This window comes from Erinaceus europaeus, chromosome 2 (assembly GCF_950295315.1).
Source record: "Erinaceus europaeus chromosome 2, mEriEur2.1, whole genome shotgun sequence".
Classification (NCBI taxonomy): domain Eukaryota; kingdom Metazoa; phylum Chordata; class Mammalia; order Eulipotyphla; family Erinaceidae; genus Erinaceus; species Erinaceus europaeus.
In genome coordinates, this window is record NC_080163.1 from 47,200,883 (window position 1) to 47,228,692 (window position 27,810).

The 27,810-nt window shown below is 45.6% G+C and overlaps 1 protein-coding gene and 3 long non-coding RNA genes across 6 annotated transcripts in view; 2 read left to right on the plus strand and 2 right to left on the minus strand.

Annotated features, from left to right (window-relative positions):
* LOC132535021 (uncharacterized) overlaps positions 1-27,810 on the plus strand; it is a 392,194-nt gene that overhangs the window by 280,016 nt on the left and 84,368 nt on the right. The gene's annotated exons all lie outside the window — the stretch shown is intronic.
* Positions 1,269-2,100, minus strand: LOC132535019 (uncharacterized). The gene is made up of 2 exons (XR_009546807.1): positions 1,990-2,100; positions 1,269-1,650 (listed from the first exon to the last, which is right to left on the minus strand). It is a non-coding gene; the product is annotated as an uncharacterized LOC132535019 (long non-coding RNA).
* On the plus strand, positions 2,045-27,251 carry DELE1 (DAP3 binding cell death enhancer 1). 2 transcript variants are annotated; one of them, XM_007518989.3, is made up of 13 exons: positions 2,045-2,191; positions 3,301-3,415; positions 3,506-3,629; positions 7,189-7,336; positions 8,210-8,371; positions 8,623-8,711; positions 8,814-8,910; positions 15,652-15,794; positions 18,815-18,973; positions 19,068-19,160; positions 24,450-24,609; positions 25,707-25,932; positions 26,727-27,251. In XM_007518989.3, the coding sequence occupies exons 1-12, from the start codon at positions 2,161-2,163 to the stop codon at positions 25,928-25,930; spliced, it is 1,545 nt and encodes a 514-aa protein (XP_007519051.1). In that variant the 5' UTR covers positions 2,045-2,160; the 3' UTR covers positions 25,931-25,932; positions 26,727-27,251. The 2 variants fall into 2 exon arrangements, with proteins under 2 accessions (XP_007519051.1, XP_016041858.1); XM_016186372.2 differs by lacking the exon at positions 8,210-8,371 and having other exon boundaries at positions 2,059-2,191.
* LOC132535018 (uncharacterized) overlaps positions 2,590-27,810 on the minus strand; it is a 109,858-nt gene continuing 84,637 nt past the window's right edge. Inside the window, exon 3 of the long non-coding RNA XR_009546801.1 lies at positions 2,590-2,874. This is a non-coding gene — a long non-coding RNA (uncharacterized LOC132535018). The remainder of the gene's footprint in view (positions 2,875-27,810) is intronic.

Below are 27,810 nucleotides of genomic sequence, written 5' to 3' on the forward strand. Positions count from 1 at the left end.
GAGCTAGTTTAGAGAAATTAAAAGAATGACAGAGAGATGGAAAGGAAGAATACAAAAGCCCTAAGATGAACAGAATCAAACCATCATGATTGCTATTTTACTTTGTTTGACACAGAAACACAAAGCATGTGAAAGGTAACAGCCTCAAGTCCCAAAGCAAGGATGTTTCTGACTAGATTCTTTTTAGTGTTTAATTATTATTTTGATGGCGGAATGAAATTGAGAGGGGAAGATGTCAGAGAGACACCCGCAACACTGCTTCACTGCTTGCAGTGAAGCTTCCCCCCTGCAGGTGGGGACTAGGAGATTGAACCAGGGTCCTTGCACATTGTAACATATGCACAGCCTGTGAAGCGCCTCCCCTGCAGGTGGGGAGCCGGGGGCTCGAACCGGGATCTTTACACCAGTCCTTGTGCTTTGCCACCTGTGCTTAACCCGCTGCGCTACCACCCGACGCCCCGCCCCCACTCCCCCCCCACTAGATTTTTAATACTCAAATTTCTGCACTTCAATTACTTCTGCTTGGTTTGTCTCCCTCCCTCCTCCACTGGGCACACTCACACTCATATTTAAAGGTCCAACTCAACTTTTCTGAATCTTTCCATATATCACAGTCCTATGTTTTTGCTTTTATTGGAATGTATCTATTTCATTTGCCTACTCACCTCTTCTACCAGTGTGATTAATTAATAGCAACTTACACTTATTACATATTATGTACAGGAACTATATTAAACATTTTATACTATTATAACTATTGTAATGTCTGTGTTCTCTCCCTTTGGTGTGTGTGCTGAAGTTGTTATACAATATATTATTTTACTCAAGTCTCATTACAATTGCATGTGTTATCTTTTTTTGCAACTTTTTTTTGGGAGAAGACTGAATTTGGGACCTCAAATACATGAGTTCTGTGCCCTGCCGCTGTGCTAGCTCCTTGATGCTTTTCCTGTTTTACAGATAAAGGACCTGAACCGTAAGAGGTTAAATAAGCTGTCCAAAAATATAAAGCTAGGAAATTAAAAAGCTAAGATTCAAACTCAGATTGTGAACTCCAGAGATCACTTTTCAAACACTGGACTGTATCCCTGGCCACAAAAGTGCTTTTTTAAATCTGCCTTTTCAAATTTTAGGATAACGACTAACATAGGGCTTGGAATTATAGAACATAATAGTCATACAACATGCTTGGGTCAAAAAAGTGGGTGCCCCTATTACCCTTCCATCCAAAGTCACATTCTGGGGCAAGGACGAGGGAACCCTCTACATGTGAATCTGAGTTCCTTTATTTCAAGCATTGTCGTGTAGTGGAAGGCGAATTGTTCTTTCCCCGGGGGTGCTAACACTGGCAGGGTCTGAAGATGAGGGTTTTGATTTAGCAGGTGTTTGCTTTAGGAAGAGGGGAAGTGGAGTGGAGGAAGAGTTTCCTCTTGGCGTTTTTTAAAACAATAATTCAAGTCGCTCAAAAACCAGGGAGGACCAGGGAGATCATTGCATCAGATCCTATCACAGCGCAGACTGAGGCCCCGAGAAGGGGGAGGAGATAGAGCCGAGGCAACGGGATGAGAGTAGCAGCGGCCGAGAGCGGAGGAACTCTGGAGTCAGCTCGGACATGCGCAGTTCCTCGTTGTCCACCCAGCAGGCCTTCATCTGCAAGCAGATAGCCCGGGGCGGGAAGCTCGGATGCCTGGCTTCCTCCTTTAGACCCCAGGGCTCCGCTGGGGGACTCAATAAGGACAATTTCCCGTTTCTACATGATCCTCTTTGAGCCACCGTAGCCGCTCTCGCCCCGCTTCTAAAAACCCCTGTTTTCTAAGGAGGCTCAGCCCCCTCTTGCTCTTACAAGCCCTCCGGCCTCTGTGCATTCACCCCGTGCTTGTGCAGGAAACTAAAGACACTTCCTCCAGTAGAACTCGGGTCCTGGCCCACGCCATAGTGGCAGCTCACTTAGCCACCAGTCCCGCAACCCCCTCCCGTACCCCCACCCACTTCCGGTCCCGAGGGCGGTCCTTCCGATGGAATTGCTTATTCTAATTGGCTGGCTATGTGCTCCCTCAGGAACGTGGCCACTCGGAGGGCGCCTTGGCGGCCACTCTAGCCGTGGTCCCATGATTTCAGCTGGCTCTATGTCTGCAAACTCTCTATGGTGTTGGCAACAACATGTGGCGCCTCCCAGGGTTCCTGGGCCGAGGTAAGGGGGTTCGGAGTCGAGCACTTGGACCTGGAGAAGAGGTGCACCTGTGGAAGGCGCCTTGCGGGATTGGGCGGGGCTAGAGTGGTGGAAAGGCTGGGTCTCGAGGGGCGGGGCCATTGGAAGTTGGGGTGGGCGGGGCTTGTGGAAGAGGGTGTGGCTGGGGTTCGAGGAAGGGAATGGAGCTATTGGGAAGGGGGAGGAGCCACTTGGCTCGGAGAGGTAGTGGGCGGGTCTGTGAAAGATGGGTAGGGTCCCAGGGTGTTAGTGGACCCTAGAAGAGTCTTAATGGAGGTACAAAGCAGTCCATACACTGAATTTGTGCCTGAAAGCCTGGTCATTTTTACAATTGTGACTGTCATTCTAGGAGGGTATTAGAATCATCTGGGGAACCATTTTTTTTTTAATATTTATTTTATTTATTTATTCCCTTTTGTTGCCCTTGTTGTTTTATTGTTGTAGTTATTATTGTTGTTGTCGTTGTTGGATAGGACAGAGAGAAATGGAGAGAGGAGGGGAAGACAGAGAGGAAGAGAGAAAGATAGACACCTGCAGACCTGCTTCACCGCCTGTGAAGCGACTCCCCTGCAGGTGGGGAGCCGGGGTTCGAACCGGGATTCTTAAGCCGGTCCTTGTGCTTTGCGCCACCTGCGCTTAACCCGCTGCGCTACAGCCCGACTCCCCTGGGGAACCTTTTTAAAATGTAGATACTCCCACGTGAGTAGTCCTGGTTTATGAGTTCGAGAATAGGATCTGTACTAGACAAAAGATTCCTAAGTTTTTTTTGCTTTCTTAAGATTTTATTTTCTATTTTTTTAACGAGAGAGAGATAAGAGGTGAGAGAGAAATCGAACCTGATGTCACTCTGGCAAGTGCGCTGCTAGGGATCGAACCCAGGACCACAGGCTCCAGAGTCCAGCACTTTATGCGCTGCACCACCTCCTAAACTTCAATTCCCAGGTGTTTTGAAAAACTCTAAGAGGGAGATCTTTGTAACTCCAGGCTTCCTGAGGTGGGACTCTGTCTAGGGCCAGAGGGAAGATTGTGGCCCCCCTCCCTGCCTTAGTCCTGTTCCTATCAACTCAAGTGATCTTTCTTGCTGTGTACAGCACTTCCCCGCCTGCTGGGGCCTGGCCTCAGGGGTGTGAACCCCAAGTCCGTAAGCCCAGATGGACCTCAGACTACTTCCTCTGCCCTCCTGGCCCCTGCGCCCAACTTTGACAGGTGAGATATTGCCACTTTGTTGCACTTCTCCCTTGACTTCTGTTTTCTCCTCTTGGGACAGAATTTGATTGTGCCTGTTACATCATTTAGGTCAGGCCCCCATGGCTCAAGCCTAGGTACAAGCCGGGGTCCAAGATGCCATGGATGGAAAGATGCCTTCCAGTGGATGTCTGCTCGTGTCTCTCCAAACGCCCTGTGGGATGCCATATCATGGGTAAGGCTTCCCCAGTCCTGTCCTTAAACTTCAGTGTGGGTGAGAATGACTCTGCCTAGATATATAATTACTAAGACATTACAACTAAGAATTTGAGGAACTTATGGCATTGGAACATATTTGGGGAGATACTGCTGCTCCCCTTCCTTCTGTCTACTGATATATATATATATATATATATATATATATATATATATATGGTTTTTCAGTCAGTAAACAATTATTTAGCATCTTTGATTCAGATGTTGTTTGCTTTTAGCAGAGCCTTACTCAGCTCTGGCTTATGTTAGTGGGGAGACTGAACCTGAGGTCTTAGAACCTCAGGCACATGTCTTATTTATTTAATTTATTCCCTTTTGTTGCCCTCGTTGTAGTTATTATTGTTGTCGTTATTGTTGTCATTGTTGGATAGGACAGAGAGAAATGGCGAGAGGAGGGGAAGACAGAGAGGGGGAGAGAAAGATAGACACCTGCAGACCTGCTTCACCGCCTGTGAAGCGACTCCCTGCAGGTGGGGAGCCGGGGGCTTGAACTGGGATCCTTACGCCGGTCCTTGCGCTTTGCACTACATGCGCTTAACCCATTGTGCTACCGCCTGACTCCCAGTACATTTTTTTTTCAACACTCATAAGTCTTTTTAAGACAGGGATTTTTGTTGGGTACTAGGGAGATAATAGAAAACAATGTAAAAACAATGTAACTATGATTCTTTTCTTTGTGGAGCTTGTTTTCATGTCTGTCGCATTTCATTGCTGTGACTTTTAAAAATATTATTATTTTTTTATTTTCAAGGACCACCTATAGGTCGTTGAAGCCCCTAGCTATAGGGGGAAAGCTTCACAAACAGTGAAATAGTGTTACAGATGTTTCCTTTTTCTCTCTCCCTCTTTATCTTTACCTTCCCTCTTGATTTCTCTCTCTATTCAGTGTATAAATGAATGAATAAAGTAATAATAATAATAATAATAATAATAATAAAGTATTTTGCATAACCATTGTGCTGTCTTCCATGGCCCCCGTCACTTTCATGCTTTGTACATTGGGTAAGTGATGTGACCTCCCTGAGCTTCAATTGTCTCATCTGTCAATAGATGTCAGCTACAGAGCTGGACCTAGATTGTCTCCATGGCAAGAATACTTCTCTCTGCAATGAACAAGAGCATAACACCCTGGAAAGGGGGAGCATTATGTTACTTTGCCAAAGATCCAGCCCCCTTGGAAATTTCTCAGTGAGCCCTTTCAGAAATTGAAATTGGGCCTGGATCCTAGGGACCCTGATGCCATCCTTCATCTCAGTCACGACTGCCCTTTTGAAAGGACCTGAGAACAAGCTGTCTCCAGTGCCATGGTTACATACCTGTTATTAATAGTGCCAGCACCTTCTGTTCCTCCTGGCCTCCACTCAAAGATTGCCCCTACAGAGCGACCTTGCCCGACTCCTTATCTTGTCAGGGCTCCCTGTTATATTCTATGTAAATTCCTCATGTGTTTCTTTCAATGCCCTTAGTATAATTTGTAGGTCTAATTTGTTTTTTTTTCTAATTTTTATTTTTGCAAAGTTGGTCTCCTGCACGTGTGATTTCACCACTCTGGGCTTCTGTTTCATTTGGATAGAGGCACAGAAAGACAGAGAGAGAGAGAGAGAGAGAGAGAGAGATACCACTCCAGTGCCGTAGTTCCTCCTGTGTGACACCAGGGCCTTCAACCTGGGCCTTCTGCTTGGCAAGGCTCATGCTCTACCCAGTGAACTATCTGTCTTGGCAAAGTCATGTACTTATTTCTCTCTGAACTTTTAGTTTTGCCTTTCTCTTTCATTGAAGATAGAAATTCCGTGAACACAGAGACTGTTTTTTTTTTTGTTTGTTTGTTTGTTTTTTGTCTACTATTGTATAAAGTGCATTGTTGTGCCATGTCTGTATTCGAGCATCTCTTTTTGAAAGGATCTTGGAAAACCAAGCAGATAGTGGGCTAGGAGTTGTTGTAGGTCTTCTGCAGACCTATCAAAAGAGAAACACTGTCACAGGCCTGTGTGTGTGTGAATGTGCATATGGCAGAGTGGCTTGAGGGAGGAGGAGTAGCACCAGGCTAGAAAAAGAGAATGAACCTGATTATACCAAAGTGATGGACCCTGGGGAAGAAGAATACAGAGGAGGGGGGCTTTGGGGTCCTGGTGCAGGATGATAGAAAAGGACAAGTTGGCATGAGTGAATTTGCAGTTGCCAGTATAGGGTAACAAGAAGTTGTACCCATGTGTCAACAACTGTACTATAATCCATTAGCCCTCCAATAAAGGAGAAAAAGTGTGGGAGGGAGGGAAAAGCATGAGCCTGCTGTGGAACTCTGACCTGTTGCTGTGTTTGTAATGAAGCTACAGTTTACCACGTGATCTTTTTGCTCTCTTAGACTTTGTTTATTCAGTAACACATTTATTCAACCCATGCATTTATTCAATGATGTATTGGTACATTTTTTAAAATATTTATTTAGTTTCCCTTTTTGTTACCCTTGTTTTATTGTTGTAGTTATTGTTGTAGTCGTTGTTGGATAGGACAGAGAGAAATGGAGAGAGATGGGGAAGACAGAAAGGGGGAGAGAAAGATATACAGACACCTGCAGACCTGCTTCACTGCCTGTGAAGCGACTCCCCGCAGGTGGGTAGCCGGGGGCTTGAACCGGGATGCTTCTGCCGGTCCTTGTGCTTTGCGCCACCTGCGCTTAGCCCGCTGCGCTGCCACCCAACTCCTGGTACAGTTTTTTTTTTAAGCACTCACTAGGATCCAGGGCTACATTAGTGTGCAAAACAGATGTGAGTGGGCCAGCGAGATAGCTCACCTGGTAGGGTGCCTGCCTTGCCATGCACACAACTCAGATTTAAGCACTCAGCACAGCACCCCGGAGTACTGCAGCAACTGGAGGCTATGGTGCTCTAGTGGTCCTCCTCCTCCTCCTCCTCCTCTCTCTCTGAAAACAGTCCAGAGCAAGACCTAATATGCAGAGGCAGTACGTGTGTGTAGGGGATTCACCAAGTTGAGCACACCTGTTACCAAGTGGAAGGATCTGGGTTTGAGACCTTGCTCCCCACCTGCATGGGGGATGCTTCATGAGCAGTGAAGCAGGTCTGCAGGTGTTTTTCTCTCTTCCTCTCTAGCTCCTCCCCCCTCTCAATTTCTCTCTGTCCTGTTAAAGAAAGAAGAAGAAAATCACTAGGAGCAATGGATTCGTAGTGCCAGCATCAAGCCCTAGCAATAACCCTGGTGGCAATAAACAAAATAAACAAACAGACAACAAGCTAACAGACACTGGTTTTTCTCTCAAGGTTTTATATTAATAGGAGATCCACGTACTAGATAAATAACTAAAGTGATGATAACTTAAGTTCTAGTGTGATCAGGGCTCCAGAGCAGGAGTTAGGATGTTATGAGGGGATGTCAAAAGGAGCTGCTGCAGCCAGGAGTCCCAACAGGCTTCTCCACAAAGTGGTGTTTGAGCCAAAAGGTGACACTGATGCTGAAGGATCTGACCGGTGGGGATATGTGTCACTGTGTGCTGTCTTTTCCAGGGTGCTCTGACGGTGCTAGCCCTGCAGCTGGCAAGGCAGATCCACTACCAGGCTTTCCAGCCGACAGGACCTCTGCGGGCCGAGCACTGCTCCTGGCGCAGCCCTCTGGTCCGCTTCCTCTCATCTCCCTTGTGGCACCAGTGCTCCTGTGAGTTCTTAGCCCCAGGGGCAGGAGAATTGGGCTGGGAGTTTTTCTGGTCCAGGAAGTGACTCTGGACACACCTCAGGAAAAGAGCTATCATCAGCTCCTTGCCTTTCCTCTCTGGAGTCAGAGGAAGGGGAATGTGAGGAAGTTCTATCCACCCTGGCTGTGGGCCACACCTGCCTCTCAGCCCTTGCATGTCTTCCCACCCCTTCTCATGAAGGGATGCCTAGGAATCTGGGCTACTTTCAATCTGGGTGTGGCTTCCTGCCTCCCCTCTCAGCCAGTTAGGTCATTCTCTGGTCAGCCAGTCACTAATAAGTGAATCTTTATTGAGTAGCTATTATGTGTCAGAGCCCATGCAGCCTAAGAGTCACAGCTCTGCAGTTAGATTGTTAGAGTTCAAGCACTTATGTCACTATATACTGGATTTGGTTCCCTGGGCAAGTTCCTTGTTCCTTCATTGTGCCTCAATTTCTTCATCTGTGTAATGGAGTAGTAATAAAACCCATCTCATAGGTTTCTATGAAGGACTAAATAAGTTAATAACTAAGTCAAGGACTTAGAACCACCTCTGATACATAGTAATACTTAGTATTGGTATAAGTTCTTGTTTCAATTATGATTAAAATCATTGCTGATATTATCATGAAACTAAGTGTCTGGTGCTAGGGGCCACAGTAGCAAATAAGAAGCTTTCCCGCCCCTGAAAGAATTCAAGCAGACGACTGATCAGTGTAGTCCCCTTCAGACCCCTAAGGAGGGGAATCCAGGAAAGGAAATGGAGGAAGAGGCCCACATTCTTCCTTTTGTTCCCTAAACCCTAGGGAATAGTCACTAAAGCTCGACCCCTCTGAACTGACTGCTGGCTCTTTCCAGCCCTTCGGAGACATATTCTTCCCAGCCCTAACAGCCCTGCTTCCAGACACCCAGAGCCCAGAGAAGCCAGGCTGGGGCAGGAAGAGCCCTTCACACAGCCTGAAAGCCCCTCGTCACACAGCTCCTTGAGAGCAGCTAGGCTGCACGAGCCCTCTGAGGAAGGTACATCTCCACTCTGAGAACCAGCAGGGGATGGTGGTGGGTGGTGGGCAACTGGGCAAATGGGCATTTGTTGCTGCTTATTTCAAATAAGGGAGCTGTCATTCCTGTAGACCTCATGCTTCCTGAGTGCATTTCAGAATAATTTTGGATCACAGGGTTGGGCAGACTGGAAGAGTGGGAGAACAGGAGCACTAAGACCCTCACACCTTCTTCCTTTGTCCTGGCTCTCTGTTACCCATTTCCCCCCACAGATCTTGGTGATATCAGCTTCCTGTGTGCCAGTAGTGACTTTGCAGACAAGGCAAAGCCAGCCCAACCTCAGCCCACAGGCAAAAAGCAGGTACGTGCAGATGTAGCCACTCAGATGGGTCCTCAGAGTATCCTGGGCTGGTAGCAGTTCTGGTGCACTGTCTCATTGTAAATCTTCCGGTTTGTCTCCCAGGAACAAGAGAAGGCAAAAACTGTTTCCCTCGAGGAAGCTGTAGCTTCCATCCAGCAGCTCTTCCAGCTCAGCATTTCCATCGCATTCAACTTCCTGGGTAACTGGGCGGGCTCTGCCTCAAGGCAGGGGATGAGAAGATGGCGAGGGTCCGGGTAGGTCAAGTAGAGTCAGGGTAGAGTGGATGAAACAGGAGAGGGTTTGTTTTCTCCCAGGTAAGTAGACCTAATCCGTCAGGGCTGCTCAGTGATGTCAGGGACTCAGGCATCTTCAGCTGTGCTCTGCTGCTCTTCAAACGGCTTCATCTCAAGCTCTGCTTTGACTTGTGCAGCTCTGCCCTCCTAGTCATATTCCTTTCTTAAAATATGTTTTTGTCTTCACTGCTCCAGGCTGACTTTTTCAGTAGGGACAGAGACAGAGAGGTATGGGGGTGAGAGGGAGGGATACCACAATACCAAAACTAGCTTCAATGCTATGAGGGCCAGGCTCACACTTGGGCTGTGCACATGACTCGACAGACACACCCTCGAGGTATGCTACTTTACTGACTTTCCTATTCATAATCTAACCAACTGGAGGTGGGGAAAGAGAGCCAAAGGATTACATCTTCCATGTAAGGACCTGATATGGCAGTTATGTAAGTCACTATTGGGAAGGAAGGTTAATTGCAGTGGAGATCAGGAAATGCAGCGTGTACCTGAACCCATGTGCTTACCTGAAACATCTTAATATAGAGAAAGAGGAGAAAACAGATTCTTAGCATTTAGAGACATTTCTCTGTCACACCTAGGCAAGAAATCATTCCCGAGGTTTGGCACAGACTCTCAGCGCACAGTCAAGAACCTCTTGCTCAAAGCTGCAGAGTCCAGATGCACCTCTGTCATTTGTCCTGGGCTTAAAAGTGGCTCGGCCTAAGTGTCAGGCCTTGTACTGTGGAATCTGGGACTCGTAGCAGCATCTACTGCATTCTAATAGCAGGTGAATGAGAGGCCAGATTCACCCAGAACAGACTCACTGGGTATTTGCCTTTTGCTAGGTTTTGTTTTGGTTGTTGGGGATACAGTGCGTCATAAGACAAAGTCCTTCCTCTTGTAGATTTAGTATGTGAGTAGAGGGACAGAAAACCAATAAGTTGGTAAATTTAAGAAGTAATTTAAATGGTAGTAAACATCATGAAATGAAGCCTGAGAGGTGGCATGGTGGATAAAGTGAAGGTCCCTCAAGCATGAAGTCCTGAGTTCAATCTCTGGCACTGCATGTGCCAGAATGATACTTGGGTTCTCTATCATTAATAAACATCTTTAAAAAGGGTGTTACAGAGACTTGAGGGAAATATCACAGTGGTATTGCTGTGGAGTTGCATGTGAGAGGTCCCAGGTTCCATCACTGGTCCCACCAATAAACAGAGTTAAGCATTGTTCTAGTCAAGAAAGAAGGACATGTTTCAGGAACCAGGGTGGGTTGTGGGTGGGAAGTGGGGTGGAGTTAGAAGAGGGGAGGGGAGGGAGAGAGGGGATAGCAACAGCAGGATTAACTCACCTAGTGGAGCATGCTGCTTGAGACTGCAGGATCCAGCCCTGGCACCACATGGAAGTACAATAGCATGAGAACTTTCACAGGTGTTGGAGCAGTGTTGCGGTCACTCCACACATACATTCATGCACACAATGAAATAGGAAGCATGAAAAGGAAGTTGGTGTGACCTGGGAGGTGGCACTGTGAATTAAGCGGTGAACCTTTAAATGAGGTCCTAAGTTCAATCCCCAGAATTGTAGCACTGCATATACCAGAGTGATGCTCTGGTCCTCTCTTTCTCCTCTCATAAATAAAACAAACAAAACAAGCCAAAAAAAGAAAATAGTTGGTTTAGGAGTGGAACTGCATACTCACATGACCCTGGCACTTCAAAATTAAATAAATGTTACGGAGAAAATGAAAATAGGGAGCAACCAGGGAAGTGGTTCAGTGATAGAGCTCAGAACTTGTATCATGAAGCCTCAGGTTCAATCCATGACACCATGTATGACAGAATGGTGCTCTGACCATTGTGTCATTCAGTAAATCTTTTTTAAATTGATTTAATTATGATAAGTACATTAGATAAGAGGTATAGTTCCACACAATTCCCACCACCAGAGCTCTGTATCCCATCCCCTCCATTGGAAGCTTTCCTATTTTTTATCCCTCTGGGAGTATGGGTGCAGGATCATAATGTGGTGTAGAAGGTGGAAGGTCTGGCTTCTATAATTGCTTCCCTGTTGGTCATGGGCATTGACAGGTTGATCCATACCCCCAGCCTGTTTCTGGCTTTCCCTAGTCAGGTAGGGCTCTGGCGAGGTGGGGTTCTAGGGCACACTGAGGAGATCATCTGCTCAGGGAATTCATATTGGCATTATTGTAGCATCTGCAGCTTGGTGGCTAAAAAGCATTAAGATATAAAGCAGAACCAATTGTTTAATATTCAGGAAACTAAAGTTAAGAGTGTGGCAGGTGAGATTTGGGATCTTCATATTGGAAGAAGCTAGGAAGACTCCTTTAGGTATATTCCAAAGGCCTATGACTTTACTAATTTTTGCCTGAGCCCAACAGCTAACATGCAGGTAGGCTAAAACTTGTCTGGGAAGATGATGCCAGTTGAGAATAGGACTGGATAGAGTTGGGAAAGCTGGAAAGTAGCTCTCACATATGGGGAAAGTATATAAATACCATTAACTATAAATCCAACTGTTCTGACCTAGGACCCATATCCATATTTACCACAGGAGCCTGTGTAACCTCTGTATCCCTGTTGGTCTGAGCTCTCATTCCATGCTCACAGCTAGGAACATTCTAGGCTGCACTTATTTCAGGACCAGCCTTCCAGCTGTAGAGTATGTTGACCCAGCCTCCCTTTGGAGAGTGGAGCAGTTTCTACTATTGTTTGGCATTGAGGGCAAGGTCCTATAGAGGCCCCCAAGAAAGTTTATGATGTTGTTCCTGATGGAAATGACCAGTGATGGTGGAGAGGGGCATCCGTTAGAGGTTTAGGCCCATCATATCTATGTAGGAATCCAGGATCCCCTGACTAGAATTTGAGATGGCCTGGTAATGACCAAAAGGACTATCAGTAAAGTATGCTAGTCTCTTGCCCTTATCCAGTTTTTATAGCTCTTACTTTATCTGACAACATTAGACTTCTACTGATTGAGGGAAGTGAAATAGGAAATAGGTGAGGAGGTCTAAGTAGAAACTATATGATTAAATACTTTATGGTGTCTTTTTTAGGTCTTTCTACTTGCTTGCTGCACTTACTGAGTCACTGCAAACTATTGCGCACTTTTACTTTAAGTTGTATATTTTCCCCTAACTTATGGACCCTGGTCTCTCTCTAGGTTCTGTAACTTTGTTAGGAAGTATACCACCTAACATGGAGCTAAGAAGTCCTATGAGCTAGGAAAGGTCTCACCAGAGTATTAGAGCTGGAAGTTTGACATCCCAGGCCTGGCGTGTCAGGACACAGTCCTAAGTGAAACATGTCAAGGTGGTACTGGTTGCACTGATTTGGTTGAGATCAGCAGGTTCAGTATTGCTGGGCTAGCTACGCGGGCGGGAGAGAGACGACCAGGGACTCATGGCTGAGCTGTGAACGCAGTTCAATCTTTATTGATGAGCGGGGATGCAGTGCAATCAATCTAATCTCTCTTCATTAGAAAATCCTGTCCTTTATATCTCCTGAGGCGGAAGTGTCAGGAAGAGGAAGTACGTAGGATAGGGGGTGGGGAGAAGGAAAAAAGTGAGCGAACCAGTGGGGATTAAACGGTGGGAAACAGGCTGTGACTAGGAGAGGGGGCAGAGTGGAAAAAGCACGAACCAGTGGGGATTAAACCAGTGGGGCTCTCAAACAAAACAATGATTATGTAAATAGACCACAGTGGCAGGCAATGCAGGGGAACCTAATGTGATGATCAAAACAGAAGGGGTCTTAGAAGCAGAATTAGAAGCAGACCACCACAGTATCAAATGGTAGGGACCAAGAAAAGCATGAAGGGAAATGATCAAAGCCCGAGAGGTTCCAAGACTGAAAGAAATACAGGTTTTGCCAAAAAAGGAAGGTTCCTTGCTGTCGTGAAGTTTAAGAAGGCAGTAGATAATTATTGTTATAACCAAGTTATTTAGGAACTTAGTTTACTTTGAAAATCCCATGGTTAGGATTTACTATACCATACAAGACCTTGCCTTGATTTATGCCATTTAATGCTATTTACAATTAACTATATATTATATACTGACGAGACCAGTTTCTTCTGGTCTGCCTGCTCACTTTGTTTTTCTTTGTCCTTCTCAGCTCCCTTTTGCCAATTTACAGATGAATTATGATATTCCATCATGGCTCCTCTTCGTCCCCTCCTCTATAGTTTATCTCCTACTGGCCTGGAAATCCTACTCCCACTTGGAATTCCTAGGATTTGAAGCGGGTTTTTTGGGGGAGAATCTGTCTAGTTGTTGCTGCCTTCAAGCTGCCATCTTGACCAAAATTGTCCTTCACCTCTTATGTCACTTAGCATAATCACTTCCAGTTCCATTATGGGAAGATCTTTGGGCTAAGACCTGACTAACAAAAATGAGACATTCATATATATATTTTATATATAAATACATATATATAAATTTTTTAATTATCTTTATGTATTGGATAGAGACAGCTAGAGGGTCTAGGTGGCGGCCACCTGGTTAAGTGTATATGTTACAGTGTTCAAGGACCCAGGTTCAAGCTCTTGGTTCCCACTTATAGGGGCAAAATTTTGTAAGTGGTGAAACAGTGTTGCAGGTGTCTCTCTGTCTCTTTCCCTCTGTATCTCCCCCTTCTATATTTCTGGCTGTGTCTATCAAATAAGTAAAGATAGTAAAAAAAAAAAAAATCTTAAAAAAGTAAGACAGAAATTGAGAGGGAAGGGGGTGATAGGGAGGGAGAGAGACAGAAAGACACCTGCAGCACTGCTTCACAACTTGCGAAGCTTTCCCTCTGCAGGTGGGAACCAGGTGCTCAAACCCAGGTCCTTGTGCAACATAACATGGGTGCTCAACCAGGTGCACCACCACCCAGCATATATATATATATATATATATATATATATATATATATTTTTTTTTTTTTTAAATCTGATGAATGAGTTTTCCAAGCTGTGGGGACAGCAGGTGCAAAGATCCTGCTTCATGATTGAGTTTGGCTTGTTAAAAAATGGAAAAACTGTGATTGGAACTTAGAATCAATGGGAGAATAGAAGATGAAGTCAGAGGAGGCAGGGATGAGATCAAGTGGTACCTTTTGAGTTAGGGCAGAGTACATTTTCTAAATGAGACAAATAAACTGAGGCAGGAAGGGGGGAGTCACATGATCTGACTTACTTTTCCAAAGATCTGACTGTTCTGTAGAGAGATGTGAATTGTAGGAATGCTAGAGGGGCAACAAGAGATGGGGGAGGATCCATTACTGATGGTTGAAGAAAATAAATAAATAAAGAGAGTGACTTGGTCCAGGTTAGAGGCATAAGAGTCTAAGAAGAGCAACAGATCATCAAGGAATATTGAGGTTATTATGGGTAGTGGAGACGGGGCAGGAGCCTTTGTCCTCTGGAGTCTTCTCAAGGACAGAGGACTCTGAGCCCTGGACAGCAAGGGTATGACTTTTAATTCACTGCTAGCTGAATGGAACCCTGCCTCTATCTCATTAGCCTTTTGTAATTGTGATGGGCAGTCTCTTCTGAGAATTTCTTGTGCGTTCGTTCATTCATATATTCATTTATTCAGCAAGTGCTAAGCGCTGTGGTAGAACACAAAGGGAGCACAAGCCATAATCATATTTTGCATCTGTATGGAGCTTTCATGCTATGCAAAGTTATTTCTTCCACATTCTTTTTCTGCTTCTGCCTTTGGGATGAGACAGAGCTTGTACTCTTGAAATAGTTTAGTTCATAGAAAAAGGCCAAAAGAGAAAGTACCCCCACAGCTTTTAAAGCCTGGGTTTGGTCTGAAGGTTCTAGAGCAGAAACAGGATGGGAAAGGCTGGTGTGAAGAAGGTAGGAGATAATCCAGAGAGGTCTGGGAAGTGGTGCAGTAGATGAAGCATTAGATTCTCAAGCCCAAGGTTCCCCCAGGGCATGTATGAGAATGATGTTCTGGTGTTTTTTTTCTCTCTCTCTCTCAACTCTAGCAATAATAAATAAAATATTTTTTAAAAAAGAAGAGAAAGATCTCAGGCAGGAGCAACCAGTTAAAGAAAGTTGAGAACTGGCTGTGCCAGCCCTTTCTTTGTTTTCCCTTTTGTTTGGATGACAAAAGGAACATGGACTTTGGTGTTGAGTATTGCAGAGTCAGGCCTCGGCTCTCTTTTATTTCCTCATAAAACAAGAGTAACGATATCTGAGATCTCTGTTAAGTTTTGTTGCTTATAAACAGACCAAACCCACTCTGGCCAACTTAAAAGCAATTGATGGGGATCCATTGACCTTGCCAAGCCTCAAAGGGCAGCATTTAGGGAAGCTCTGGAGACCAAGACAGGGAGTGACTCTTACCTGCAAAAGCTGTTGCAACCATATCAAAATTCAGGTTCCCAGGAAAGAATCTCATTAGTTGGAAACAGTGCAGGTATGTTGACTGACAGTTCAGGGGCTGCAAGGAGTGTTCTCAAAGGCAGGACCCTCTTAGCAAGAGGAGAGTGGTATATGGGAGGGCAAAACCCACTGATGTCTAGAGGAAACCAGAAAATATTCAGAAGCTAGAGGTTTGTGCCTCATACAAAAGGAAAGGAAAGTGTCTAGCAGAATGTGAGAATGTGTGTGTGTGTGTTAATGCTTTCTTATAGGGACAGAGAGCATGAAGAATGGGGACTACACAGCAGCCTTTTCATACTTCCAGAAAGCAGCAGACCGTGGCTACAGCAAAGCACAGTACAACGTGGGCCTGTGCTATGAGCACGGCAGAGGCACCCCCAGGGACCTCCTCAAGGTACTATTCCTCCTTCCCTGCCCCTGACCTGTTGCTGGGTTGGGCTGTCCTGTCCACAGTGACCCTCAGAAATGAGAAGTGGGGAGTCGGGCTGTAGCGCAGCGGGTTAAGCGCAGGTGGCGCAAAGCACAAGGACCGGCATAAGGATCCCGGTTCGAACCCCGGCTCCCCACCTGCAGAGGCGTCGCTTCACAGGTGGTGAAGCAGGTCTGCAGGTGTCTATCTCTCTCTCCTCCTCTCTGTCTTCCCCTCCTCTCTCCATTTCTCTTTGTCCTATCCAACAACGACAACAACAATAACTACAACAACAAAACAACAAGGGCAACAAAAGGGAATAAATAAATAAATTAAAAAAAAAAAAGAAAGTGGGTGACTTGGGGGGGTGGCTTAGTGAGTAAAGCTATGAATTACATCGCTGGCATCTTGTGTGCCAGAGTGATGCTCTGATTCTCCCCACAATGATTCTCTAGTTCTCTGTCTTCTCTCTCTGATGTTAATAAATAGTAAATTCTCGGGAGTCGGGCGGTAGCACAGCTGGTTAAGCGCATGTGTCGCAAAGCACAAGGACCGGCGTAAGGATCCCAGTTTGAGCCCCAGCTCCCCATCTGCAGGGGAGTCGCTTCACAGGCGGTGAAGCAGGTCTGCAGGTGTCTGTCTTTCTCTCCCCCTCTCTGTCCTCCCCATCTCTTTCCATTTCTCTCTGTCCTATCCAACAGTGACAACATCAATAACAACAACAACAATAAAACAACAAGAGCAACAAAAGGGAATAAATAAATGAAAAAAAAAAACTTAAAAAAACAGTAAATTCTCTTTTTTTACCAAAAAAAAAAAAAAAAAAACCAAAAACCTGTTTTTATTTAAAAGAGAGAGAGAAAAGAAGAAACTGGACAGGGCTTGGGAAAGCCTGTCTTCCCTCTCTTAGCCATGAGGGGAAGATCAGAAAGAAGCGCCTAACTTGTAGGAATTTTTTTTTTTTTTCTTACCAGAACACTCCTAAACTCAGGCTTATGGTGGTGCTCTGGAGGTTGAGCCTCAGGCACAAAAGCCTTTTTGCATAACCATATGCTAGCTCTCAGACTGACCTCTAGGAATTGAAACTCATCACTCAGGTAGGGCAGGGAACTCGATTCCCTGTGCAGTTTTATCCTCAGGGACTAGATTCCTTCCGAGGTCATTGCCCTGTTGAATGGATAGTTCATTCTCAAACCTGTAAGGATAAATACACAGAGATGCTAGGTATAGAATGTATTTCTTAGAATTAGATGTGCAATCCAAGAGGTTGTACAGTAGGTAGTGTTAGATTTGCAAGCATGAGGTCCCAAGTTTGATTCCATTATTACTGCAGCTGCAAGATTGGTGCTCTGGTTCTTTCTTATGTTAATAAGTAAATAAATCACTTAGAAAATTAAAAAAAAAAAAAGATGTTATATAATGACCCAGGAAATGGTGTAGTGGTCAGTGTTAGGCTCCTCTCTCTTCTCTTCTCTTCTTCTTTTTCCTTCCTTCCTTTTGAATTTTATTGGGGGAAATACTTTTTTTTTAACAATAAAAAAAGTTGTTATTTAAAAAGTCCTGAATTTGTTCACCTTTCATCACATGCGTCTGAGTGATGCTCTGGTTCTCTTCTTCTATCTCTTAGTATATAAGTAAGTCCTTTTTTAAAATATTTATTTATTTATTCCCTTTTGTTGCCCTTGTTTTATTGTTGTTATTATTGTTGTTGTTGTTACTGATGTCGTCATTGTTGGATAGGACAGAGAAAAATGGAGAGAGGAGGGGAAGACAGAGAGGGGGAGAGGAAGACAGACACCTGCAGACCTGCTTCACTGCTTGTGAAGCGACTCCCCTGCAGGTGGGGAGCCGGGGGCTCGAACTGGGATCCTTAGCTGGTCCTTGTGCTTTGTGCCACTTGCACTTAACCTGCTGCGCTACCACCTGACTCCCAAGTAAGTCCTTTTTAAAATTTTTTTTAATTTCTTTTCTTTATTTATAGGATAGAGATAGACAGAAATTGAGAGGAAGGAGGAGATAGAGAGGGAGACAGGCAGACAGATACCTACAGCACTACTTCACCACTTTTGAAGCTTTCCCCAGCAGGTAAGGACCGGAGGCTTGAATCCACGTCTTTGTGCATTGTAACATGTGCACTCTCCATCTCTCCTTTTTTCTCTTTTAAAGATGATATATATGAGTTTTTTTCCCCCCATTAGACTCTTGCTGGGGCTTGGTGCCTACACAATGACTCCATCACTTCTGGTGGTTATTATTTTCCATTCATTTTTCTTTTTGATAGTGGCTAAGATAGAGATGGAGAGAGAAGAGACACCTGCACCACCACTTGCCCCAGCAATGTATTTCTTAGAATTGTTTATTGTTGCAGAAGGAAAAAAAAAAAGGAAATTAACTTAAAGTCCTTTCAGTAGAGAATTGGTGAATTTCATTTATGTGAACCTTACATACATTCACAGTATATTGTGAGTGGAAATATAGTTTACAGAATAAAGCTTAGTTATTTCTTCTCCTTGGCTCTTTCTCTTTCTACACACACATATATATGAATGTTTATATAGATACATAGGCACATGCAGACATGTAGGAAGAAATTTACAGGTGGAAGAGATAGCATAATGGTTATGCAAAGAGACTCTCATGCCTGAGGCTTCAAAGTCCCAGGTTCAGTCCCCTGTACCACCATAAACCAGAGCTGAGCTCTGGTAAAATAAATAAATAAACAAGTAGAAATAAAAAAATAAAAGTCACTTTACTTTATAAAAAAGAAAAGAAATTTACAAGGCAGTCCACCAAAACATGAGCAGGGAATAATTTTTGGAATCAAGATCTCTTGGAATTTTTCTTGTTTCTATTTTCAGCTTTATCTGTATTTTAAATCTTGGCTTAGTTATGTTTTCTGACTCACCTGTAATATAATTAAAATAATTAAAAATTTTTCACTCAAAGAAAAAGCCAACTTTCCAGGCTTCCACTGTCTTGACTAGGTGTTTCTCCCTTTGCTGCAGGCAGTCATTTCTTACCAGTTGGCCGCCAGCCAGGGCCACATTCTGTCTCAGTACCGCTATGCCAGGTGCCTGCTGCAGGAGCCAGCCTCTGTGGGGGACCCTGAGTGTCAGAGGGCAGTGACAGTGCTGAAACAGGCAGCAGACTCAGGCCTGAGAGAGGTGGGTGTCACGGGTAGGCTCTCTCCTTGGTGGCTGGGGCACCTGGGGCCTGGCAGAGACCATACACATTTTTCTTTTCCCTCCTTGACTATAGGCCCAGGCTTTCCTCGGCGTGCTTTTCACCAAGGAACCACATCTGGATGAGCGCAAAGCGGTGAAATACCTGTGGCTTGCAGCCAGCAATGGGGTATGAGGGTCCCAGCATCCGGGCATGTTAGGATGGGGGCCTGATAAAGATATGGGATTTGAGGCCTGGTACCAAATACTACTGTGTTTAGGAAGCAGCTGCTGAGAGTTTTGGCCAACTTCAAGCCTTCACTTGCTGACTTGCTGTGCTACCATGAGCAGGCCCTGTGGTGTGGCACAGTGTGCTCGAACCAGGCAGTGTATGCACCCCAGAAAATGCTGAATGCTGTGTTAGGTGCTTGTGCCCCAGAGAGCTGTTGTTAAACAGTGACCAGCATACTCCTGAACTAACCATGCACTGTTTTTCTAATAACCAAGATGGGAATAATAATACCTATCTTACCTATCAGTTGAGGACCATAACAGGAGAACACTTTGTAAGCTGTACTCACCAAAGGCATGCAATCAGAGTGGTGTAGACCAGGGGGCCCTGTGTTACAGGAGAGCAACACACAGAGTGGCAGGGGGGGCAGGGATGTATGGTTTCCTGTGAGTTGGGGACACTGGCTGTAAGGTACCAGGTGCCAGAGTTTATTTCACAGAGCATTTCTTTCTTTTTTTTTTTATTTAAGAAAGGAGACATTAACAAAACTGTAGGCTAGGAGGGGTACTACTCCACACAGTTCCCACACCTGATCTCCATATCCCATTCCCTCCCCTGATAGCTTTTCCATTCTTTATCCCTCTGGGAGTATGGACCCAAGGTCGTTGTGGGTTGCAGAAGGTGGGAAGTCTGGCTTCTGTAATTGCTTCCCCACTGAACATGGGCATTGACTGGTTGATCCATACTCCTAGTCTGCCTCTCTCTTTCCCTAGTAGGGTGGGTCTCTGGAGAAGCGGGGCTCCAGGACACATTGGTGGGGTCATCTGTCCGGGGAAGTCTGGTTGGCATCATGATGGCATCCGGAACCTGGTGGCTGAAAAGAGAGCTAACATACAAAGCCAAACAAATTGTTGAGCAGTCATGGACCTAAAGGCTGGAATAATGCAGATGAAGTGTTGGGTGTACTCACTGCAGACTCTTTTGTACTTTTGCTTTCAGGTATATATTTTGCCCTGGTTTATGGACACGTGTGAACATATGCCACAGAGCATTTCTTTATGAGACGTTCATAAGTATTACAAGGCAACAAGATCAGTTGGGCTGAGTGATACTGAGTTAAACATGTTTTTTTTTTTTCCTTTTTTCTTTTTTTTTTAAGATTTTATTTATTAGAAAGATAGAAGGACAGAGAAAGAACGAGACATCACTCTGGCATATGTGCTGCTGGGGATCGAACTTGGGACCTCATGCTTGACAGTCCAAAGCTTTATCACTGTGCCACCTCCCAGACCACTTTTTTTTTTTCTTTTTTCTTTCTTTGCCAACAAGGTTATTGCTGGAGCTTGGCGCCTACAAGGTGACTCCACTGCTCTTGACAGCCATTTATTTTTCCCTTTTTAAACTTTCTATATTCTTCAAATAGAGATGGAGAGAAGTATAGAAAGATATCTATAGTACTGCTTCACCACTCTGGAAGCTTCCCCTACCTCCACCTCCCACAGATGGAGGCCAGGGACTTGAACCTGAGTTCTCAAGCATAGTATTGTGTGTGTTCTACAGGGTGCATCACTGCCCAGCCCCTAGACAGATAGATGCCTTTAATGCAGGAAATCTTAGAGCTCTGTATCACTGTGAATCAGCAGGAAGGCAGCTGTGGTTTTTTTGAATTCTTCAAGCATGTTTGCCCAGTGGATGTTTGAGTTCCATCCTGAAGGACTGCAGACACTGACATAAAGCATGCAGTGCACATGCACTGGAATTTCCCTACACAGGAGCTGCTGCTTCACTTTGTTTTCTGACCAGCATGCTGATGATAGCTTTGTAAGCTGTGCCCATAATCAGAGTGGTGTAGACCAAGGGGTCCCCCTCCAGTGTTACAGGAGGGTAACACACTGAGCAGTTGGGGGGCCAGGGATTATGGGACACACTGGCTGTTAGGTACCAAGTCCTAGAGTTTATTTCATAGAGCGTTCCTTTATGGGATGTTCATAAGTAATACTTGATGTTGAGCATCAAGCTCACCCCCCCCCCCCCCTTTTCACCCAGTGTTGCTCAGAGTATCAACAGTAGCTGTTAAAAGGGATCTGGGCCAAGTTCAGCCCCATCACATTGGAGGAAGTTTCAGTTCTGTGTTCTTCTTTTCCCACTGCCCTCTTTCTGTCTGAAAACTTCAGCCTAGAGTTGTGAAACCCCTGCAATGACAAATGAAAAAAAGTGGGCGGGGAGGGGGGTTTGAGCTGGGGCTCACTTTACCATCTAGGAAGCCCAGCATTCAAGTCTCAACACTCCATGGAAGCACTAGGGGCTCTGGGAAAACTCTACAGATGGTGGAGTGATACTGTGGTCTTTCTCTTTCTCCCTCTCTCTCTCTTTCTATCTCTCTCTTTGAAATGAAAAGAGGGCCAGGGAGACAGCATAGTTGTTATAGTTCCAAGGTCTCACTCAGGCTCAGTTCTGGTTGGCACCAGTATAAGCTAGAGCTAAGCAGTGCTCTGGATTATATATATGAAAAAATCAGCTTGGGAGTGTTGGAGTCACTCATGCACAGCGCCTCAAACTGTTAACTTTTGCTGCTGCTGCGGCAAAAAAGTGTCTAATAACACAAGCCTCTATGGACCTGCCTCCCCTCGAAAGATTCCTAGAGCCTTCCTCTGGTGGAACTGGCCCTTCCTGGGGCACCCCAGCCTGCTCTAGCTACACAGAATGTGGAGGGGTGCAGAGGGTTGTTATGTAACGCTGTGGTGGGACAGTTCTCACACTCTTTTTTTTTTTAATTTATAAAAAGGAAACATTGACAAAACCACAGGATAAGAGGGGTACAACTCCACACAATTCCCACCACCAGAACTCTGTATCCCATCCCCTCCCCTGATAGCTTTCCTATTCTTTAACCCTCTGGGAATATGGACCCAAGGTCATTGTGGGATGCAGAAGGTGGAAAGTCTGGCTTCTGTGATTGCTTCCCCGCTGAACATGGGTGTTGACAGGTCGACCCATACTCCCAGCCTGTCTCTCTCTTTCCCTAGTGGGGTGGGGCTCTGGGGAATCAGAGCTCCAGGACTCATTGGTGGGGTTGTCTGTCCAGGGAAGTCTGGTCGGCATCATGCTGGCATCTGGAACCTGGTGGCTGAAAAGAGAGTTAACATACAAAGCCAAACAAATTGTTGACCAATCATGAACCTAAAGGCTGGAATAGTGCAGATGAAGAGCTGGGGGTGGGGGTGGGGTCCTCCGTTTTGTAGCTAGCTAGTAGGCATATTTTAGTTATATTCCAAAGGGCCTGTGGCTATACTAGTCCCCACCCCCCCAGCCTGAAATCTGATATGCAGGTAGACCCAGTTGTTGTCTGGGGAGATGATGTCATGGCTGGAAAAGGACCAGAAAGCTGGACCAGGGAAGAGAGTAGCTCCCTAATAAGGGGAAGGGGCATAAATACTGTTGACTGTAAACCCCATCGATTTGATGCCTCACACTCTTTCAGTCTACAGGCAGCTTGTCTTCTTCCTAGGTTTGCACTCATTGGTTCTCCAGGGTGAGTGAGCTGGCCTCATACATGCCTGGTACTGTGTTCTAAGCTGGCCCCAGCCATGAGTCCACCATATTTACTGTGCAGACTTTGACCTGCTTGCATATTATGGAAACTCTTTCCAGAAAATTGACTGTAGAACATAGAAGAAAAACACAACCATAGCTGGACTCAGCAGGGTATTTTTCTTTGTCTTTCTTACTTTTTTTTTTTTTTTTTTTTTGCAAGAGCACTGCTCAGATATGGTTTATGGTGGTACCAGAAATTAAACCTGGGACTTGGAGCCTCAGACATGAAAATCATATATAACCACTATGCTATCTCCCCCTCCCCAGTGTTTTTTTTTTTCTTTTTTCTTTCTTTCTTTTTTTAACAATTATTTTTTATTATATTTATTTATTTGTTTGATAGAAATAGCCAGAAATCAAATGGAAGGGGGATACAGAAAGGGAGAGAGACTCCTGCAGCACTGCTTCACCACTTGTGACGCCCTCCTCCTGCAGGTGGGGACTAGGGGCTTAAACCCTGGTCCTTGTGCATTGTAACATATGTGATCAACCAGGTGCACCACCACCTGTCCACCACCCCCTTTTTTTAAAGATTGAATATGAACGGGGAAGTCCATTAGAGGGGGAATGACTAATGGATGCAGGTAATAATAGCACTAATCTAAGTACTTTTCCTGTATTGAACACAGCTAATCCTCATAACAGTGCTGTTATGTTCATTTTATAAATGAGGAAATCGAAGCATAGCGCCCTAAGAATCACATGCCTGAAGTTAGAGGTCTGTAATTGGTGAAGCCGAGATTTGGAACTCAGATGAGTTGACTGGAGATCACCCCTCGCTCTTACTCCCTCTCTGATGAGCATGATTCTCAGTGGGAGGAAAGAACACCAGAGACATAGGCAGAGAGATGCACCATTGATCCATCAAAGAAGAAATACTTTCCTTAATAGAGGCTTTGCACATCTTTCTCTCTTTCCCTCCCTCCCTCCCTCTCTTACTCTCTCACTTTTCAGATTTATTTATTGTGACCTGGAAGGTGGTTCAGTGAATAGAATCTTGGATTCTCAAGCATTAGGTCCTGAGTTTGATCCCTGGCATTCCACGTGCCAGATACTGATTTCCTTCTCTCTGTCTCTCTCTTTGTCTCTGTCTCCATCTCCCCTCCCTTCTCTCATAAATAAATCTTTTTAAAATAGAGAGGGAGCAAAGACTTGAGCTTTGCTAGTATGTGTGATTTTGGATATTGAAGTCAGGACCTCATGCTTAAGGGTGACACATCCACTATGCCACCTCTCTCTCAGGTTGCCTTTGTAGCCCCCTTAAAGGGGCTTCATGAAGGCTTACAGGGCCTTTAGGAAGACTAGTTGCCACTGTTGCTCCTGCTCTTTCCAGGTAACATAGGAGCCTGACTGCCAGCTTTCCCATGACTGGGCTCAGTGCTTCCTATGGCCACCACTTCTGCATACTTTTAGTTCTAGCTTCAGTGAGTGATACTCCCTTGGGCTCTGTATGAAATCTCCTGAGTAAAAGACTTGCCCATTATCTTCTTGCCGTGTAGGCTCTAGCCTGTCTTCAGAGTTGAGATCCCTCTGGTCTTAACCCTTCAGAGATGACACCCCCCATGCACATGCCTGGCTCTCCTCCTCCTTCCTGCCTTAGCATTCAGTTCTCCAGTCCCATTCATGTCTGTATATGTTGATTTCCTCCCATAGGACTCGCAGAGCATGTATCATTTGGGAATCTGCTATGAGAAGGGCCTTGGTGTGCAAAGAAGCCTGGGAGAGGCTGTGAGATGTTACCAGCGATCAGCAGCTCTGGGCAATGAGCCAGCCCGGGAGAGACTACAGACCGTATTTTCCGTGGAGGTTGCAGGTAAAGATGAAATTCAGAGCCAGTAGGACCCCTCCCTTGAAGCTGGACCCCTGTGGCAGGGAAAGAATGGCAGTTGTGGCCTGGGATGGTGGCTCAGTGACTACACTGCCAGACTTATAAACACAATATCCCTAGTTCAAGCCCCAGCATCACTTAAGCCAGAGTGTTGCTCTGGTTCTCTCACTTGTCTCTCATTAATAAATGAATAAATCTGGGTAGGGGTGACCGCATAATGGTTATACAAAAAGACTTTAATGCCCGAGGCTCTGAGGCCCTAGGCTCAATCTCTTAACACCACCAGAAGCCAGAACTGAGCAGTACTCTGATAAAAAATAACTAGGGCCTGGGTGGTGGTGCACCTGATTGAGCGCACCTATTACAATGCACAAGGACCCAGGTTCAAGCCCCGGTCCTCACCTGCAGAGGGAAAGCTTCACAAGTAGTGAAGCAGCGTTGCAGGCATCTCTCTGTCTCTCTGTCTCTCCCCTTCCCTCTCAATTTCTGACTGTCTCTATCAAATAAATAAATAAAGATAATTAAAACATTTTAAAAATTATTACATAAATAATAAGAGGCTGGATGGTGGCACACCTTGTTGAGCTAGCTGTTGGTGGCAATGGAGATCATACCTGGGATCTATTGCATGCATGTCCCATGCACAGCTGCTGCACTGTCTCCCTGGCCCAGAAAAATCTGAGTCTCGACCCCTGTTCTGTCAGTGAACTTGAACTCCATGTCTTTGAGCTTGTTTCTTCACATCTGAAAATAAGAATAGTTGAGCATACTACCAGGACCTCACTCATTAGTTCGTAAGCGTTCTGTAGGGTGACTCTCAAGTGCTTAGCACAGCCTGCACATAGGGCAGTAAACAAACGGTAGCTGCTCTAATGATTTTCCAGGAGCTAGACTATCTGAGGCTGCTTCAAGTGCACCAAATTACCCTTCCAGATCTGAGAACCCAGCTTATACAGGAGTCACTCAGACTGGCTTTGGGTTAGCAGTGCTTGAAGGAACCAGGTTTTTGAAGAGGCCCTGGCTCCAAAGTAGGACTCCAAGAATACAACATGAGTGAGAGTTGCTTTCACCTCTCTGTGCAGCCCTGAGGCCCAGTGACTTGGCAGTTTCTGGTCTGAAGTCCTTCTCCAGCCCCTCCCTCCGCAGCCTGAACACCCTACTGGCAGGAGCCTCGGACCTGCCCCACGCTGCCAGCACAGGGAACCTTGGCCTCCTCTGCAAAAGCGTGCGACCTGGAGGCGAGCTTGGAGCCCCCAACAGGGCCCTCCCCATGCAAAGGAGTCTTGTCAGCCTAGGTTTTGGCTAAAGGTGAGAGAATACATGGTCACTGGGTCTGGTGAGTGGGTAGATTGAGAATAAGAAAAATCAGGTGTTAATGCCATTTCCAGGGTGGAAATTCCCATGTGAGCTCTGATTCTCAGGCTGGTTTGAGTGTATGGCTAATAAATGACTTTGACCTTTTCTACCAGTAGCTCCACAGTTAAGCAGTGGATGCATTCACAGTCACTTCTGGCCTGTTCACCAAAAGGCTGCATTCAGTGAAGTGAGAAAACCTCTAGGGAAGGGTCCAGAGACCTTGGTCCTTACCATAGTCCTCGTCTTTAGAGCAAACCACTTGCCTCCCTGCCCACAACTCACTTTCCTCAGGCTGAAATGACATCCTTTTTTTTTTCTCCCCTGTTTGTCATCATCTTTGATGTATCAACTACTAGCAGTTCACAAGAGGATTTTAGGTAGCACTTGAATTAATACTTTTTATTTTAGTACTTGTATGTTTAATAAACAATGTAAGAATATGACTAGCATATTGTGATTTCACCCATATTAAAAATAGTAAATCAACAAAAAGAAAAACATTGTGACATTGCGGAGAGGGGAGTACAGATTCAGGGAGGAGTGCAAATTCATGAGGATGGTTTCAAGAATAGCTCACCCCTGGGAAACTCTAATCGAGGCTGGGCTGTGTTTGGGTGAAGCACTTGTTCCAGTGGTCATATTTGTTCCCCACACACACCCCAAATGGATTCCTGAGAATCTCAACTTCCCCTCTGATGTGGAAGGATGCAAGTTGCTTGTCTGATGAGTCTGCTTGACCTTTTCAGACCTCACTTCAGCCCTAATGAGGGAGCTTGTGGGCTACCACGGAAGAGACCAGTTACCCCCCCTAGTGACCTTCCTTACCTGCCCCACACAACAAAGAAGAGAAAAGTGTGTGAAGACTCCACTCTGGTCCTGGCCCCTGGGAGCTTCGACTTGACTGACTGTATTGTCTTCTCAGTTGTAAACCAAGGACCATGTTGTCTGCCTTCCTATACTGCTGGGGGCATGCTACTGTGGAAGGGACTCTGGCACTCCCTTCAGCCCTTGGAGGCAGAAAGATGCCAGGCATTAGGACTGAGTCACCGACCCAGGTGAGGTCCTACAACTCCTGACCTGGGGCTCTTGCATTGGTTCACGCTGTGTTTTTAATGTGGAAGCGTTGCTACCATCCAGCTGATGGGAGGGAGCGTGTGGAGGTGTGCACCTGGAGTCTTGGAGCAGGAGAGTGTGGATTCCCAGAGCCTTGCTTGTGAAGGGTGTGCCAGGAAAGCATGGGAGTGTAATAAAAGAGCTATTGGATTATCTCATCATTCTTGCCCTTGACTGCACTAGGGAGTGCCGAGGAGACAGGCAGGGAGAGTTGAGAGCCGAGGCTCCATCCTCATCTCTAAACTTTCCATTAACCAATTTAAAGGCTCTTAAAAGCTCTCCAAGAGAGAGACTTAGAAAGAAAAAAAAAAAAAAGATTTGACTCAACGCTAATGACTCCAATTACTGAATTTGTGAATAGCTGTTCCCTGGCTTCTGGATGTTAGCCCAAGTTCAATAGCGTAGATGCGGTTGAGGATGGAGGGTTGGAAGATACTGCAGACCAAACCACCCCCCTGTGATGGTTCAGACAGGAAAGACCACCGTCCTGGGAAGTTAAAAGGTGGGGCTGGGGAAAGTCCACATTTCTCACCAGTGGCCCACATTTCCCTACCTCCTCAGCCCCTAGTGGTCCTGCCATGCTTTACCCAGCACCCTCCCCATTGGCTTTACCCAGCACCTTCCCCATTGGCGGAGCCCTGAGCTTCCTCCAGCCACATAGCCTCTCCTGCCTTTTACTCTCACCCCAGAGCTACCCTGCACAATGGCCTCACCCCC

What these genes read in the sequence shown, in the direction of transcription:
- DELE1 (XM_007518989.3), top strand. Translation starts at nt 2,161, where the DNA reads ATGTGGCGCCTCCCAGGGTTCCTGGGCCGAG. An exon ending in AGCCCACAGGCAAAAAGCAG is followed by an intron (nt 8,712 to 8,813) that starts GTACGTGCAGAT and finishes TTTGTCTCCCAG; the next exon opens with GAACAAGAGAAGGCAAAAAC. An exon ending in CATCGCATTCAACTTCCTGG is followed by an intron (nt 8,911 to 15,651) that starts GTAACTGGGCGG and finishes GCTTTCTTATAG; the next exon opens with GGACAGAGAGCATGAAGAAT.